Here is a 15,460-nt window from a genome sequence, read left to right as displayed (position 1 = left end):
GCCGGATCCGGCCCGTTTGAAATGAATAAAACTAAAAAAAAAAAAAAAGACCGTACCCTTTTATGTAATGATGTTTACTTTGAATTTATATTAGTTCACACAAACACTCCATCCATGCGTTTGTTCCGGCCCTCCGGTCCAGTTTAAGAACCCATTGTGGCCCTGAGTCAAAAAGTTTGCCCACGGCTGGTGTAGAGTCTGAAGCCGGAGAGCTGGTTGGAATCTCTGGCATGTTCTCGACAGGTGACTCAGCCTCCTGGTAATTTTGTTTTCTTCTCTGGAATCTGGCGATAATACTAAGGGCCTCATGGGCTTGTGATAAGGAAAACCCTTCAGAAAGGTGCCCGGCGTACTGGTAGCCCCCATCATAAACAGTCGTTCAGTGGAGGAACGTCTAGGACAGTGGTTCTCTACCTTCTGGCCCTTTAAATACAGTTCCCCATGGTGTGACCCAACCATAAAATTATTTTCGTTGCTATTTCATAACTGTCATGTTGCTACTGTTATGAATCGTCATGTAAATATCTTCTGATATGCAGGATGGTCTTAGGGTCGTTCGACCGCCAAAGGGGTCGCGACCCACAGGTTGAGAACCGCTGTTTTAGAAAAACATGTCTATGTGTTATTTTCAAATCAGGGGCACTAGGACATTTTGAGAGAGAGTTGAACTGTTGTCTTGTTTGGAATACACACCAGGCTGAGAGCCAACCTTGAAAGGAATAGAATGTTGATGGCAATGGTGCACCTGAGAAGTCGGAGTGTGCCACCCACCGCGGCCTGGTAGGAGGGGTTTCACACAGTGCAGCTTGAAGGGGGAGGGTTACATGCGGGGGATGGCTGTGCGAAGTTTCCGGCAAACAGTTGACCAAGGACCGGTCACATCCTTGTGCCATATTGTAAAAGACTCACGTCTGTTCAAAGGGAGCACCCTATCAGCAGCCGATCAATGCAGATGAAAATGAATCTTTTTTTTTTTTTTTTTTTTTTTCTGTGCTGGCCCGACAACGTTTCCATTGATCACTTTTTGAAATGAGTAATTTTTGGTTTAGGATTTTTTGACATCTTGATGGATTTCAAGAAAAATACTAACTTATGCTGATGTGATTTCCCATTTGTCTTTCAAGTACAGGAGCCAAATGCTCTCATTTTGACATTTAGATGCACCCTGGCTCGGAGCATGTTCCCTTGCGGCGCAGCCTGTCAGTGCTTCCCACACCTGGTTGGCCACCGGAATCATCTTGGGCACCGCGAGCACCAGATTATGCGGCATATTATTAAAAAAAAATGAATGGAAGTGGCTGAAACAAGACAGTAATTGATTTCTTCTGGTGTAAAGGAGTCCAGAGACACGTGGTGCAGGGCATGCAGCCCTTTTCTTACCCACAGGCTTCTGTCTTGCCACTCGGGTCCCCTCAAATCTATCTCAGTTCACATGGGAAGTTAGAGCCCCTAAAGGAGGAGAGGAAGGAACAGAGGCGTGCACCCCTCCCTTTAATGCGGCTCCCCCAACCCCCCCGCCCCCCCCCCCCCCCCCCCTCACTGGCTGGAGCTTAATGAAGATAAACGTGAGTGGAGAGGTCACTGCTGACATTTGGAGAATGTCTTTGCTTCTTGTCTAGGTGCCTTACAAAGTTAAGCTGCGGGAGGGAGGGAATCACCATTAAACCGGCTCTCTTGTCCCTGCTCCCACGCCCGCCGCAGGTGCAGGTGCAGTGACGGGGAATGCGCCCCCTCTCGGGCCATTGATGCGCTGGAAGTAGTCATGGAGCTCAGGACCCTGCCTCTCGGTTACAGATGATTGCGGTGGGAACTAGCTTAGACCCAACAAAGAGAGAAGGCATCTGGGTCACAAATCAGCGGGAACCGGGCACACATTCCAGTGTCCTCTCTCCATGGACTGATAGGGGATGTGCTTGATTCCCCCAGTGACGCTGCTGGGCAGGCTGAGCCAAGCCCCAGTGTCCAGGGCTGTCACTGGGCCTCGGCCGTGTAGGCATAGAGTGCTGCAGCCTCGACTCAGGGCCTCAGGTTCCAGGCCAGCAGAGAGCGAGCAGATGTTCATGTGCAGTCCCACTGTGTGCTCAAACTGCCTGCTCCAGCTGGTCCAGCAGAGCCCGGGCGTCGGCACACAAACCCTCTGGGCAGGTAGGCACTCCCAGCTCAGCTTCCTGGAGCAGGTCAGGGGCCCCTTCTGACCACAGGCCTGGGAGGGCCTGCAGGATGTAAGCAGCTCGTGCCGACTGCATCAGCCTGTGTCCTGCACCCGCTTCCACCTGCAGCAACAACAGAAACAAAATCTCCGAAGCAGGGGCTGTCGGGCAACCAAAGGTAGTTACCGCCGCGAGAGGGTAAACTGGTAGGAAACCATTTGGGCCCAGCAGCGTTTAATTACGACTGTAGTAAAGGGCATCTCACTTGAGGTTTCAACGGAAATCGTTTAAAGTGAGGTAGTTGTGCCCCGAAGTTGGAATTGCTGGGTCATGTTTGGTAGACAAAGGAGGTATCTCGATCTGACTTCATGCTGTATGTTTTCCACGTGGTAGTAGTACTTTTAAAGGGCCATGATGTCGGCAGGTGCTCAGAGGGCATTCATTGCGAATACAAGGTATCGGTGTGGTGAACACAACACAGTGAGCACATGATGGGTTGTAAAGGGTGTCCCAAAATTCACGCAAGATTTGAATTTTGCGTGAGCATTAACAACAACAACAAAAAATAAAAGCCTAATTTTACTTGGTTTATTGAATCAGATTCTAATATCTGTTGCCCTTTGATTTCAATCCCTTCAATTTGATAAGCATTACCAAGTACCAATTATGGCCCAGGAGCAGGGACAATGAAGACCACGGCTTTGCATATGTGCCAGCAAAGCCATGGAGGCCATTTACCCGATGTGCTATTCCATACATAACCCTATACTGTATACTTTATGAATCAATAAAAAATTTACAATTTTTAATTATAAACCTGTGTTTTCTATCAAAATTACTTGTTGCGTGAATTTTGGGACACCCTTTACAATCATGTGCCTGAAACCTGTATAATTTTGTTAACTAGTGTCAACCCAATAAATTCAATAAAAAGGAAAAAAATATAAAAAATCGAATCCCTTAAAAAAAAGAATAGAAGATTTCACCATTAAGAGAAGAAAAGTGGCGTAAATAGTAGTTAATACATGAGTTTTACATTTTTTAAAATATACACAGAATCATAGCTTTCTAATAGAACGAATCTTATTTCAGATATAGGTTTGATTTCTCCTTCTTTTAGAAGCGTCCCCTGATACCAGGAGCATTTCCCCACATCAGTCAATACCCCTTTAAGTGTGATTTTCATAAGTACATCTATTACTCCACTGCAGACAAACCATAACTGAGCTTTTGTCTTCCTGCTGTGGACTTTCCAGCTTTTTATTGTTACAAGTGACAAATTATGTTCTCTTAAAAATGTTTCTTGAAGGATTTCCCTGTTATTTTAAAGATTTCAACAGAAGCAATTAAAAACAAAACAAAACACAAAAACGTATCCTTCAAATGGAGCCCTTCCCAGATTCACCTCTGGCTGACCCCTGCATTCCTCCATGAACACACTTACACGACCTTATTTTTGTTCATCCCTGTCCACTTCCTCCCCATTTTGGGGGGCCCCGCCTCTGGCATGTTGGAGGTGTCTGTGTTGTGTAATGAAACCCAAACTTTTGACCCGAGGACATTTTAGAAGCGGAAACAACAACCGGGGATTTGCTGGTTCTCGTGTCCGAACTTGTTGCCGGGGTCACGTGGCGCGCTGCAGAGGGAGGTGAGGGAGCCCGGCCGCCGCCTCCCAGGCGGGGGCAGTTAATGATCACACGGCTTAAAAATGTGGGTTTAGCAAATGATCACGTGGCTTAGAATGTTTGTCCCTGGTGACAGGGCCGCTGTGTCCTCCGCCAGAGAAGGAACATGAAGAAGAAGCAGCAGAAGGGGTTCTGTTTGGCCAGCAGGCCAGGCCTCCTCTCCGGTGGAACTTGCCTGCTAAGGAATGTTCCTTAGTAACAATGACTTTTTTGGATTATTTTTCCTGAGGAAGTAGAATGCTTTGCAGACAGGAGACTCTATAAATAATATCTTTGTTTTTGAGGGGTTCACTGACCAGTTTAAGAGGAGAGCATAGATATCAGTCACTACGTGATGTCCTACCTGCTGTGTCGGTGAATGACAGTGGCCCGAGATGCTCCAGATGTTCGCGGGGACAATCCAAGTCCAGGGAGGGACATGGACATTTCTGCTTAATGTTTAGAGGAAGTGGCCCTTAGTGAGAATTTACAGGAAAGTTAGCAAGTCAACGGACATGAAGTGGCTGCATCCTAGACACGGGGAGTGACGTGCGCAGGGTGTGCACGTGGGATTGTGCAGAGACTCAGTGCACGAGGAGCGGGGGCAGCACTGGGGTGCCTGGTGTGTGGTGCCTGTTCCCCGGGTGAGGGGAGTCCTGGCCCCGCGAAGCCGGGCCACAGCTCCCTGAGCGGACCTTCGTGCTGAATAGGAGAGGGGGTGGCGAGTGGGATATTTCAGGGGCATGCACGATTTCCTTCGTGCTAACTGTGTGTTCAGTAGCGATGGATCTGACTTCCCAGGCGGTCTCAGGGCTCCGTTCATTTCCAGGTGATGAGCTTTTGATGTTTGATGCATCCATCACTTGGGCGCTGGCCTAGCTTTCCTGGGAAGGGAATGGAACGTGAATTCACCTGAATGTATTGGGGCCAGAATTCCATGAGTTCTACACAGTTGTGTGTGTGTATAAAATGTGTATCTCGCTGTAGTATGTGGTGGGTTTTAAAATCCAAGTATTTGGATTTCCTGGTCCCTTTGGACGGCCGCATTAATTTGTGAGGAGGATACTGCATTTTCAGACAAAGAGAAGTTCAGGGGCCAGTGATTTGGTTTCACCTGGGTGACATCTCTCTTTTTCACTCTGTCTTATTTATAGCTACCTTTTCACCTGTTGCCTTCACTTTTTTTTTAATGTTCCTGTATGTAGATATTCAGAATTGGCAACGTAGGGGCATGAATGGAGTCCAAACTATATTCCCATCACATACTAGGTGATAACATGTAGTCAGCACATCCTATCTGCCCCCTTCCAGACAGTTTTCTGTATCATCTCATTTAATCCTCAAAACAACCCTAGGAGGTAGGTGCTGTTACTAATCGCCGTGTTATAGTTGGAGTAGAGAGATTGAGAGTCATATAAACCAAAAAGAAAAAAAATGGTAGAGTTAAGATCTGAGCTCACATTTATCCTCTAACACTATACAGAGCACGTGGTGAATATTTAATAAGAGAGTTGCAGGACTTAGGACTGTCAGAGACTTCCTCCTTCATCGATTATTGATTAGCTGCAATGAGGTAGTCTTCGTGGATAAAGGGAAAATTGGCCTTTGTACAGAGCTTGTACCAGGAAAATAAGAGGAAGCTAAACTACTTGGAAAGGTAATTCAACCCAAGGGTATAGAAACCTGAGCCTGGGCCAAGAATGGATGTGCATTGCAAAAAAAAAAAAAAAAATTAGGAAAATGTGGGTCTCTTACCAGGACGGCTTAGCCTGGGTTTTCAAGGTTTTAGACTTGGAGGTTGTTTATGGCGTCGGTGCAGGCTCAGGGTGCACAATTCCTTCCTTTTCTGCTGCCAGCCCAGCGGGAGACTGGCCGTGTCAGTGATGAGCTTGTCCGGGAAGCAAGGTGCCTCGGTGAATGTCTCTGATTCCTTCAGTTCACCCCGCGCTCTGGCTGACGAGGCACCCGCGGCACAGGGTGGAGTCATTGCCGAGATCGGGGCCGGGAAGCAAGAGACGGTTAAGGCGTTCGGTTCTCCATCGATCCCCGCTTGTTGGATTGTTGTCTGAATGCAGCCACGAGGACTGATCAGACGCATCACACAATAGGCCTTGCTGCTTCCCTGGGAGCTGGGAATGTTTACTGAAGGAAAAATAGGCATAATGAGACCATGTTTTATCGAAATGGAGGGACTGGTGCCCAATTACCAGAACATGAGAAGAGCATGGTTTTATTTTTTATTTCTTTTTACCTGATGCTGTGGAGAGTGGATGACTTACAGAGGAGTCCACATTCGCTGTCAAAGGCAAACAGGAGGGATCCTTTAAACAAGACGAAATGTAATTCGTCACGTTCAGCTTGTAGACCTCAAACGTCAGCCTGTGGGTATCATTTTCATGGCTCAGAATCACAGTAAGGAGCGACCAGTATTGAAGAGGGAACGTTTGTTTGTACTTTTGAGGGAAGCTCCGTGGGGCCTTACGTTGGAATCATCGAGATGATGATGAAAAACAAAGCCCTTTTTTCCGAAGAGGACAGGCCTGCCCAGTGACTCCTGCAGCTGGAATCCAAGCTCTCGAATCCTGAGGTGCCAGTGCTCTCAGGCTAAGACCTAAGACGTCTGCTTTCATTTGTGAGCCGGGCCTGTGGCTGCAGGCAGCACACCTCCCCCTCCTGCCCTGTGTTGGGGGGGGGGGGGCACGCCTCAGATGCAGAATTCTGCCCGGTATTGCGACATCCCCCCACTTCCCGGAATGCTGCGGACAGATCCGGGCAGCAGCACGCAACCTTAATCTCTTGCATAAACATCTCTGGGTCCTGTTCTGTCATTTCCTCCACTAAATGAAATTAGTGAAATGTTCTCAAATTCTGTTCTTCTGTTTCTAGAACCACCATCTCTCCCCCCGCCCCCAGGACATTTTTTAAATTGTATTACTTGAAAGTGATTTGGCAAAGCCAAATTCTTTGCCTGGGAGACAGTCACCCCCTGTAAGGAATTTGCCTTTTATCTGAAAGGGTTAACGGGCCTCTGAAAATGCTCGATTTATCCAGCGAGGGGACCCCGAGACCCTGTGGGGACCCTGCCTTGGCCTTTTCTTCGGAGGAATGTAATTTGGAACTCCCCTGCCTTGTCCCGCCAGCTGCTTAGTTATGGGTGATATTGACTTTTAGTTTGCAAAAGTCTCGCTTTGGAAAATTGTTTTTAACAGCTCTCAACCACTCACGTCCCGTGTTTTTATTTTATATCACTTTTCATTGGGGATATTATTAAGTCAAATCCTTGGTAACCGTTCTCCGCAATTCAATTTCTTTTTACCCAAGATCCATTGAATTCAAGTCACTGCCTTTTCGCAAAAGGTTAACCCAATATTTCATGTTATGCTTTCTACTTATGCTACGCAAAAGAAAAGTCACTGTGATAAGCAGCCAATAAATTGTATTCAGAATGTTCCTTCTCAAAAGTTACATTACTCTGCCCACATAGATAAACATAATCATTTATCACAATAGGAATTGTGGAAATAAAAACTAAAATAAATGCAGCTGTCTTTCTTGCATGTTACCCAAACATTTTTTCTTTCTTTCTTTCCCCCCATAAATGTTGGGTACAATAACCACCTTTGAAAAATGTCTTTTTATGTGTGAATTAATATGAGATTAGTAAAGGGTCAAGGTTAAATAACTAGACAAACAAAAACTGCATTTATTTTATATTAGGAAAATGTTTTCATTTTTTTGTATAAAAATATTACATTTTTAATGTTGGCTCTTATCAATTAATAGGTTGCATTGGCATCATTTTATCATAAGGAATAAACCATGTAAAACTCTTAGCTCTATTGTATGTTTGTTATCCAGAAAACATGGACATGTAAAGAGATAGTTTGAAGAAATATCATGTCTATCATCCATAGGAATTACTAAAAATAATTGTCACTTATAGTGGGCTAATCAAGTAAGTTCCAGTGATGTTTATTAGAGTGAATACAGTATACAACGAAATCCACTAAAAATAGAACTTAGTGATTATTGCTTTTGGTAACAGCTTTATTGAGAAATAATTTACATACCACACAATTTACTCATATGAAGTGTAGAATTCAAAAGCTTTTAATATATTCATAGAGTTTTGCTACCATCACCACAATTTTATCACCTAGAAGAAACCACTTACCCTTTTTTTGGGAAAAAAAAAAAAAAAAAGGTTTTATTTATTTTAGAGAGGAAGGGAGAGGGACAGAGAAACATAAATGAAAGAGAAACATTGATTGACTGCCTCCTGCTCCCCCCCACACTGGGGAACAAGCCCACAACCCGGGCATGTGCCCTGACCAGGAATTGAACTGGTGACCTCCTGGTGCATGGGACGATGGTCAACCACTGAGCCACACTGGCCAGGACTAAACCACAGACACCTAGCAGGCACTTCCCATTTCCCCCTAATTCCCCAGCCCCTGGCAACCACACTCTACTTTCTCCCTCCACAGACTTGCCTTTTCTAGACATTTTTTTTTATCAATGGAATCATCCAATATGTGGTATTTTATGACCGGCTTTTCTCAGATAGCATGTTTACCATATTCACCTCTGCTGTCTGTACAGTCCCCAGATTTCCTCCTTTGTTGATATCTAACTCCATTGCATTGTGTTTGGAGAACTACTTTGTATGACTTTAATTCTTTTATTTCATTGAGGCTTGCTTTGCGGCCTCCTGTGTGGTCTGTCTTAGAGCCTGTTCCGTGCACACTTGAGAAGAATGTGTATTCTGCGGCTGTTGAGTTGGAGTGTCCTGTACATTCTATTAGGTTCAGATAGTGCAGTGTTGTTCAAAGATATTCCTTTTTAAAAAAATTTTAAAATTCAGTTTTTACAGAGACAGAGGAAGGGAGAGGGAGAGGGAGAGATCAATTTGATGTTCCACTATTTATGCATTCATTGGTTGATTCTTGTGTGTGCCCTGCCTGGGCATAGAACTCACAGCCTTGGCTTATCCAGACATCATCCCTAAAACCAACTGAGCTGCCTGGCCAGGGCTCAAGTGTATTTCTTCTTTGTTCTTCTTCCTGAGTCTAGGATTCTTGGTTGACAGTTTTTTCCTCTTAATACTTCGAAAATCTCACCTCACTACTTCCTGACAGCTACGATTCCGGATGGGAAGTCAACTGTTAAACTTACTGGAGTTCTCCGGGACACGAGGAGTCATTTCTGTTTTTCTCTTACTCCTTCCAAGATTTTCTTTTCGGTGTTGACGTTTGGTGTCTATGTGTGAATCTCTTTGCATTTATCCTTTTTCACATTTGTTGAGCTTCTGAACGTACAGTTTAATGTTTTCTCTGTTTTTAGAATCAGATTTGGGAAGTTTTCAGCCATTATTACTTTCTCTATTTTTCACCTCCTTTCTTTCCTCCCCTGGTAATCCCATTGCAGTGTTTGGTGTACTTAATAGTGCATCACCTACCTTTCAGGCTTTCTTAATTTTTGTCATACTTTTTTCTCTCTGTTCATCGGCTTGCATAATCTCGCTCTAAGTTTGCTGCTTCTTTCTTCTGCCAGTTCAGATCTGCTCCTGAGGCCCGTTAGCAAATTTTTCATTCAGTCCTTGGGGTTTTTCACTCAGCTAGGATGTTACCTAATAAATGATTACATGCAGTAAGTTTATTGTGGAATCACAGTAGCAGAAGGGAAAGCAACATTTGTAGTGTATGTCTGCCTTTGGGTGTGTGGGGGTAATGTCAAGATAAATTTTTTTGATTTATTTTTAATACCAACATATTTACGTATGTTTATATCTTGTTCATACTGTCTTTAGAGTATCCTGGCTTTAAATCCTCGAACACAGACTCATGCAACTCTGCGTTCGACTTCGGCCAAGAAATTAGACAAGAAACATTGGAAAAGAAATCCGGATAAGAACTGCTTTGTAAGTACCACTGCTTATGATTTCACGCTGAAAAATGACCTCGCTTTACACATTGTAAGCAAGATTTTACATTTACTTAGAAGTACACTTAAGTATGAGTAAAGTACAGCTGTGGGTTTTTTTTAAAATTAAAATATTCTATATTAGAATCATCTCAAAGTGTGTTTAATTTTTCTGCTTAAAAAAATCTATGGAAACAGTTAAACATCCTATAAATTTAGTTTGGTGCCCAAATAATTTTTCTTAAAAATCTAAAATTTCTCTTAAAATAATTTGGATAATGACACAATGGTACAGAAGAGTTTCTATTACTGATGTAGTTCAACTGAAGAAGGGTAAACAAATATAGAAACTCATAAAGTGTGCTTTGGGGGAACATGTGAGCATGAGGTGTTTAATATGAGCCTGTAATAGTATATCCAGGTGAGATCTCTGAGCTTGCTTATTGTTAGAGCATTGTTTAACTGGGCCTATGAGGGGACTTCAGGGCTGGGACTGTGAAACCATCGACTGTGGTCAAGTACAAGCTCAAAGAAAACACTGAACATGCCCTCTTAGGGGGTATACATCCATAAATTTGTAAACCAGTTTTCTTTCAACCTGATTTCCCAAAATTAATTCCCCCCACATTAATTGTCTCATATTAGTGAGACAGTTAATAGTATAAGCTTATTTAACATTTGTTCTCTCGGTATTTTTTTGTATACTGTCCAGTACAATGATTTCAATTTATTTTGATGTACTTGTTCCCTTTGTACTCGTACATTTCGTAAGGTAGGGAAAAGCCATTCAGCGGTAAAGCATGCAACAGTTAAAAATTCTTTAGGAAACCATTAACAATCTGGAAAAATACCATCCTTATTCATAAAAAAGCATGAAATGTCACTGTATTTAATAATGATTGTGTGCACTTATATGTCTGAGAGGCATCTCAGACTTAACATGTTGAAAATCCAAATTATGATCTTATCTCTAAAACCTGTTCTTCTTGAGGTCATCATTACCTGCTCCTTCACTGACAGCAAAAGTTGTTATTTCTCTCACCTCTCCTACCTAATTAGAAGGTCCTTTTGGCTTTGCCTTCAGGTATATCCGGAATCATTACCTGTCATCACTTAATCATACCAGCCTTTCTAAGTCACCACATTCTCGCTCACCTGGATCATTGCAATAGCCTGGAACCGGTTTCCATGCTTCTGCCTTTTCCTGGTCGTTTCTTTCTTTCTTTTCTTTTTTTTCTTTCTTTTCTTTCCCTAGTCCTAACCCTAATCCTGTCTTTCCTTCTTTTTAGATAGAAAAACTTTAATATGGGGTCTGGCCATAGAGTCTCTTCTTAATAAAACATCTGAAGACTCCTTTCCAAATTCCCGGCTCAGCATCTTTCAGGGAGTTTCCAGTTTTCTCAGAGTTCGAACAGTTCCCTTCCCAGCTTGGCAAGGCCTTCTCCTTCTCCAGCCGCCTGTTGGAAACTGTGCCCAGCCCCTCCCTCGCTCCCATAGTCTTCCCTGCTGACGCTCCTCCACAGCTCGCAGCAGTGCCATACTCTGTGGCACTCACTCATTCGGTTATGGGCCGTCTTTTTCCACCAGAAGATAAAGTTTGGGGGCCGGGGGCGGGGATGGTTTCATTAACTGTGCCCACACCTTCTAGAAGAGTTGGTGCCACTGAGGGCTCCGTACTTGCTAGTCTGGTGGTGAGCGGGGTCCAGAGCACCTGTCATCTCGCACTTGGGTCTCGCTGTGGTGAAATGGACAACCCAGATGTGTTTCCTCGTTTCCCTGATGGGAAAGATTTGGCGGGAAATGTTCAGTGATGACTTAAGCGCATTACAAACTGCTCAGTGTGGCTTCCGAATGCCGGTCATGTGACCCTCGTGTGTCGTTCCCGGTATATCCCATGTCCTCCTGAGAAAAGACAAGTAGGATCATGTTACTGTAGATCCACGCAAGTGAAGGGGACCGTGGCCGGGAACGGTTGCCGCCTTCGTGACCGGTGATCTCACAGCGTCTCCGAAGGCCGCCGGAGAGGTTCCTTTCCTTCCAGGCCTCTGCCCAGCGGGTATAAAGGTTTTACTTGTTTCCTTGGATTTTCTTTGCTTTTCAAGAGCATCTCCTTTGCTTGGGCTTGACAGCGGTCTGTTTCGGTTTGGCTCAGGAGCCACTGCATTCAGGGCTGGGTTCCTGGAGGCCCCAGGGGCGTTCTCCCTGAGACTTTGTCTTAAGGTCTCCCCGTCTCCCCGTCTCCCCGACGGCCTTTTTTTCCCCTTCCCACCTGCTCCTGGAAACGGCCATATACCAGGCGCTGCAGTGAATGCTCCTCAAAGATGAGTAAAAATCTGCAAAAAAAGTAGTCTAAAATGACCTAATAGATACAAATTTAGTGTTCATAAGTGAGAACATAGGCGTCTTCGAGAACACAGGCATCTGGCCCATACAGGCGCCCTCCAGAAAGGCAGGTCTGAAACTCCCGCTCTGGAATTTCTTCCCTTGGCAGTTCAAATCCATCCTCGTCCTAATTGGAGACTCTGAATTCAGCAGGGGATTTAAGCTGGCAAATGTGTTTGTACTGGTTAATGAAGCACAAAGCAGTTACTTCCAGGATCTCTTAGGCAGGTGTTCCGTAACTGCTGTTTATTTTTTGCCATTTTTGAAAATGTTGAACTGTCCTAATTAATAAATATTTTTGCACTCAGATTTCCATGACTAATTTTTAAGACCAAAAATACGTTATAAATCAGAAAACATCAGGGTGAAAATAAAAAGGAAGGCAAGTCAAGGCAGCCTGTTATTAGACAGGTTTTCAAGAACTTTAGCTAATTTGTTTTAAACACTTGGCACTTAGTAGGACTTCACAGTAAAAAAAATTCTATAGAATAAAGAGCTAATATGCTAATTAGACCGAACAGCAGAACGACCACCCGGGCGACCTTCCGGACGAAGCCGGGGCTGTGAGGGCCAGCTGAGGCAGCCAGGGCTGCAAGGGCCGAGCCCTTTGCACAGATTTTGTGCATTGAGCCTCTAGTAAATAAATAAAAGTATAGAACTTTAAATAGAATGGGGATTCGGAGCCTAAATTCTCCCCTCGTTTAGACAGGTGCAGACTTTGTCCTTTTGAAATTGGGGTGGGATCTTCCGTCAGCTGAATGCTGACCCTTAATATTTACCTCACATAGTAACATGCCCATGGGAAGGCATTTTTGGTCGAACCTTAAAGCCTGGTTATGGACTCAAAGGAGAATTACGGGCGAGCTCAGATTCTGTAAGAATACAGCGCACACCTGAGTCAGTCATTAGCATCTGAAATCACCGACTGGCTTCCATGGTCTGCATCTGACGTGTGGGCTCCGAAGCACGTCCCCTGAACGCTCTGGGCGTCAGCTCAGTGGCTGTAAGTAAACTCCCTCCGCGGCGGTGGGCGCTCTCAAAGAGGCGTGTGTCGCATCGCGCTTTCTCGATGAGCCTCGCACGGCTAGGGAGAAGCCAGTCTGCCACGCTGGGAGACTCACAGAGGAGAAATATTTGCCTGAAATCTGACTGGTACAGTTTCACCGATGACCAAACATTAGTGGAAGACCTACTATGTGCCGGCCATTGTGGCAAGTGGTGGGGGAAGGGACACGCACTCATCTTGCCCTGACCATTTGCCATCGTTCACACAGCCGTTCCGTTCATTCGCCCTCAGCCGCTGTCAGAAGAGCCAGCCGCGGGAGCCAGACCTCGAGCGTGTATCCTGGCCCCAGGATTCGCGGTTGGCCTCCCTGAGAAAACAGAGTTAAAGGTGAAAATACAAGTGACGGAGGGACAGAAGGAGAAGAGGGGTCTGTCCCACCAGAGTGGACAACAGAAATGGGAGGGAGTGCAGAGGAGGGAGCCGATTGAACTTAGGGCAGGACCCAGTTTCAGCACTGACTGGCGAAGAGGAGCGGGCGAGGGAAGTACGAAGAGATCAGCGGACGGTCGCACCCGTGACAATCACGGGGAGAGCAGTGAGGTGGGCCCGTCATGAGCTGTATTGGGAAGCTCTAGGTTCTGCTTATTTCATCCAGGGAAGTGCATGCCACTTCATGAGGAAAGCACATGCTAAAATGCAGAGTTGTTAGAAAATACAGTGTCAGGTTATCTCTTTGAGAGGATGTGTTTTCTTGGTGCTTCTTCCCACACTGAGAGTAAACGGCTTTGTCGGAGGTTTATTCTCTGGGCAGAAATATGTAATAAAATGCTCATCGACGAGCAAGAAGGGAAAGGGTTGACTCCCGATTTCCCTAGCAAGTGGCCTTATTATTTATTTCAGACTCGCCCCAGCGCTCCCCAGGCCACAGACACGCCAGTCACGCCCCTTTGTAATTGTCAGCCGTCCGCCCTAATTTGGCTCTTTTTAGTTTGAAATTTTTATAACAGTTCAGTGCTGGCTCTGTTTCTTTTCTTTTTAAACCAACTCGGTTATTTGTTAGAATGAGTGTAGTTGCCTAGTCAGGGTTTAAAGGGGACTGCAAGCAACTTTCCCCGAAGTAAGGCGTGTTTCGTTTTCGCTTTCTTAGCAGAAGGAAGAAAAGGTTCCCCTTGGGGCTGGCTGCTTGGCTCTGAGGGCGGGATTTTAGGAAGGAGACAGCGAGAGCAAAGGGGAGCTTGGGGGGCGGGGGTGACCTCTCCCCACGGAAAGGCTGGCTGAGCCAGCCCCAGAGGTCACCTCATTGGGCTCAATGAGTGGTTCTGCCATTTACTGGCTGCGTGACCTGGAGCGAGTGCCTTAATCTCTTTCCGCCTCCACTTCCTCTTCTGTGAAATGAGGGTAATCATAGCATCTACCCGATACAGTTGTTCTCAGGAGTAATTGAGTCAGTTTTCCTGCTCTCCTTAAAACAGTGCGGCTCTCCGTGTCACTCCCGGGCCGTGTTGTTACTGATCATGACAGCTCTGATGGCTGCTGCTCCGGCTGCTTCTGTTGCCACATGTGCAGGCCCATCGTGGCAGCGGGTCCAGAGCGAGCGGGGGCACTGACTGGGGAAGGACACGGAGAGGTAATGAGCGGGGAGATGTTGAGGACGGAAAGGGAAACAGCGTTTCCGTTATTGCTCAGAGATTTCCTGCAGCACAGAGTGTGTGTGTGTGTGTGTGTGTGTGTGTGTGTGTGTGTGAGAGAGAGAGAGAGAGAGAGAGAGAGAATATGCTGGAATTTAGAGAAGGAGAGAGGGAGAGAGGGAGAGATAGGGGAGAGAGAGATGGAAAGAAACAGATACTAGATTTTTTTTTTTTTGATGATAGGCACATACTTTTTTTTAATTATTGATTTCAGAGAGGAAGGAAGAGGGAGAGAGAGAGAGAGAAACATCCATGATGAGAGAGAATCATGGATCGGCTGCCTCTTGCACGCCCCCCACTGGGGATCGAGCCCACAACCTGGGTATGTGCCCTGACCAGGAATTGAACTTGGTTCATAGGTGGACGCTCAACCACTGAGCCACACCAGCTTGGCAGATACTAGATTTTGAGCACTTGCTACTATATGCATCAAATTGGAATGAATGATATTCCCGTGATTTTTATTTATCTTTTTGCCACATTCTCTCCTTTCTCCAAAAAGCTTCAGTGTGCACCCTGCGAGCCCTGCAGGGACTGAGGGCTAACCTCTCTCCTTTCCTCTCCGCATTTCACAAGTGCTTCATAGAGAGTCTGTGCTAGCGCAGGGGTATTGAGAAGGCGCCCAAAGACATGGACCCAGACAGATGC

At 45.5% G+C, this 15,460-nt stretch overlaps 1 protein-coding gene across 2 annotated transcripts in view; it reads left to right on the top strand.

Annotated features, from left to right (window-relative positions):
* DPYD (dihydropyrimidine dehydrogenase) overlaps positions 1 to 15,460 on the top strand; it is a 347,040-nt gene that overhangs the window by 12,510 nt on the left and 319,070 nt on the right. For both annotated transcript variants that reach the window (XM_070395710.1, XM_070395711.1), the window contains exon 2: positions 9,624 to 9,734. In XM_070395710.1, the coding sequence (XP_070251811.1) occupies positions 9,624 to 9,734 (111 nt within the window). The remainder of the gene's footprint in view (positions 1 to 9,623; positions 9,735 to 15,460) is intronic.

The sequence above is a fragment of the Myotis yumanensis genome, unplaced genomic scaffold (genome assembly GCF_028538775.1).
Source record: "Myotis yumanensis isolate MYYU_CA2020_CCGP unplaced genomic scaffold, mMyoYum1.0.hap1 SCAF_17, whole genome shotgun sequence".
NCBI classification, from domain to species: Eukaryota; Metazoa; Chordata; class Mammalia; order Chiroptera; family Vespertilionidae; genus Myotis; species Myotis yumanensis.
This window is presented reverse-complemented; position numbering and strand designations above follow the sequence as displayed.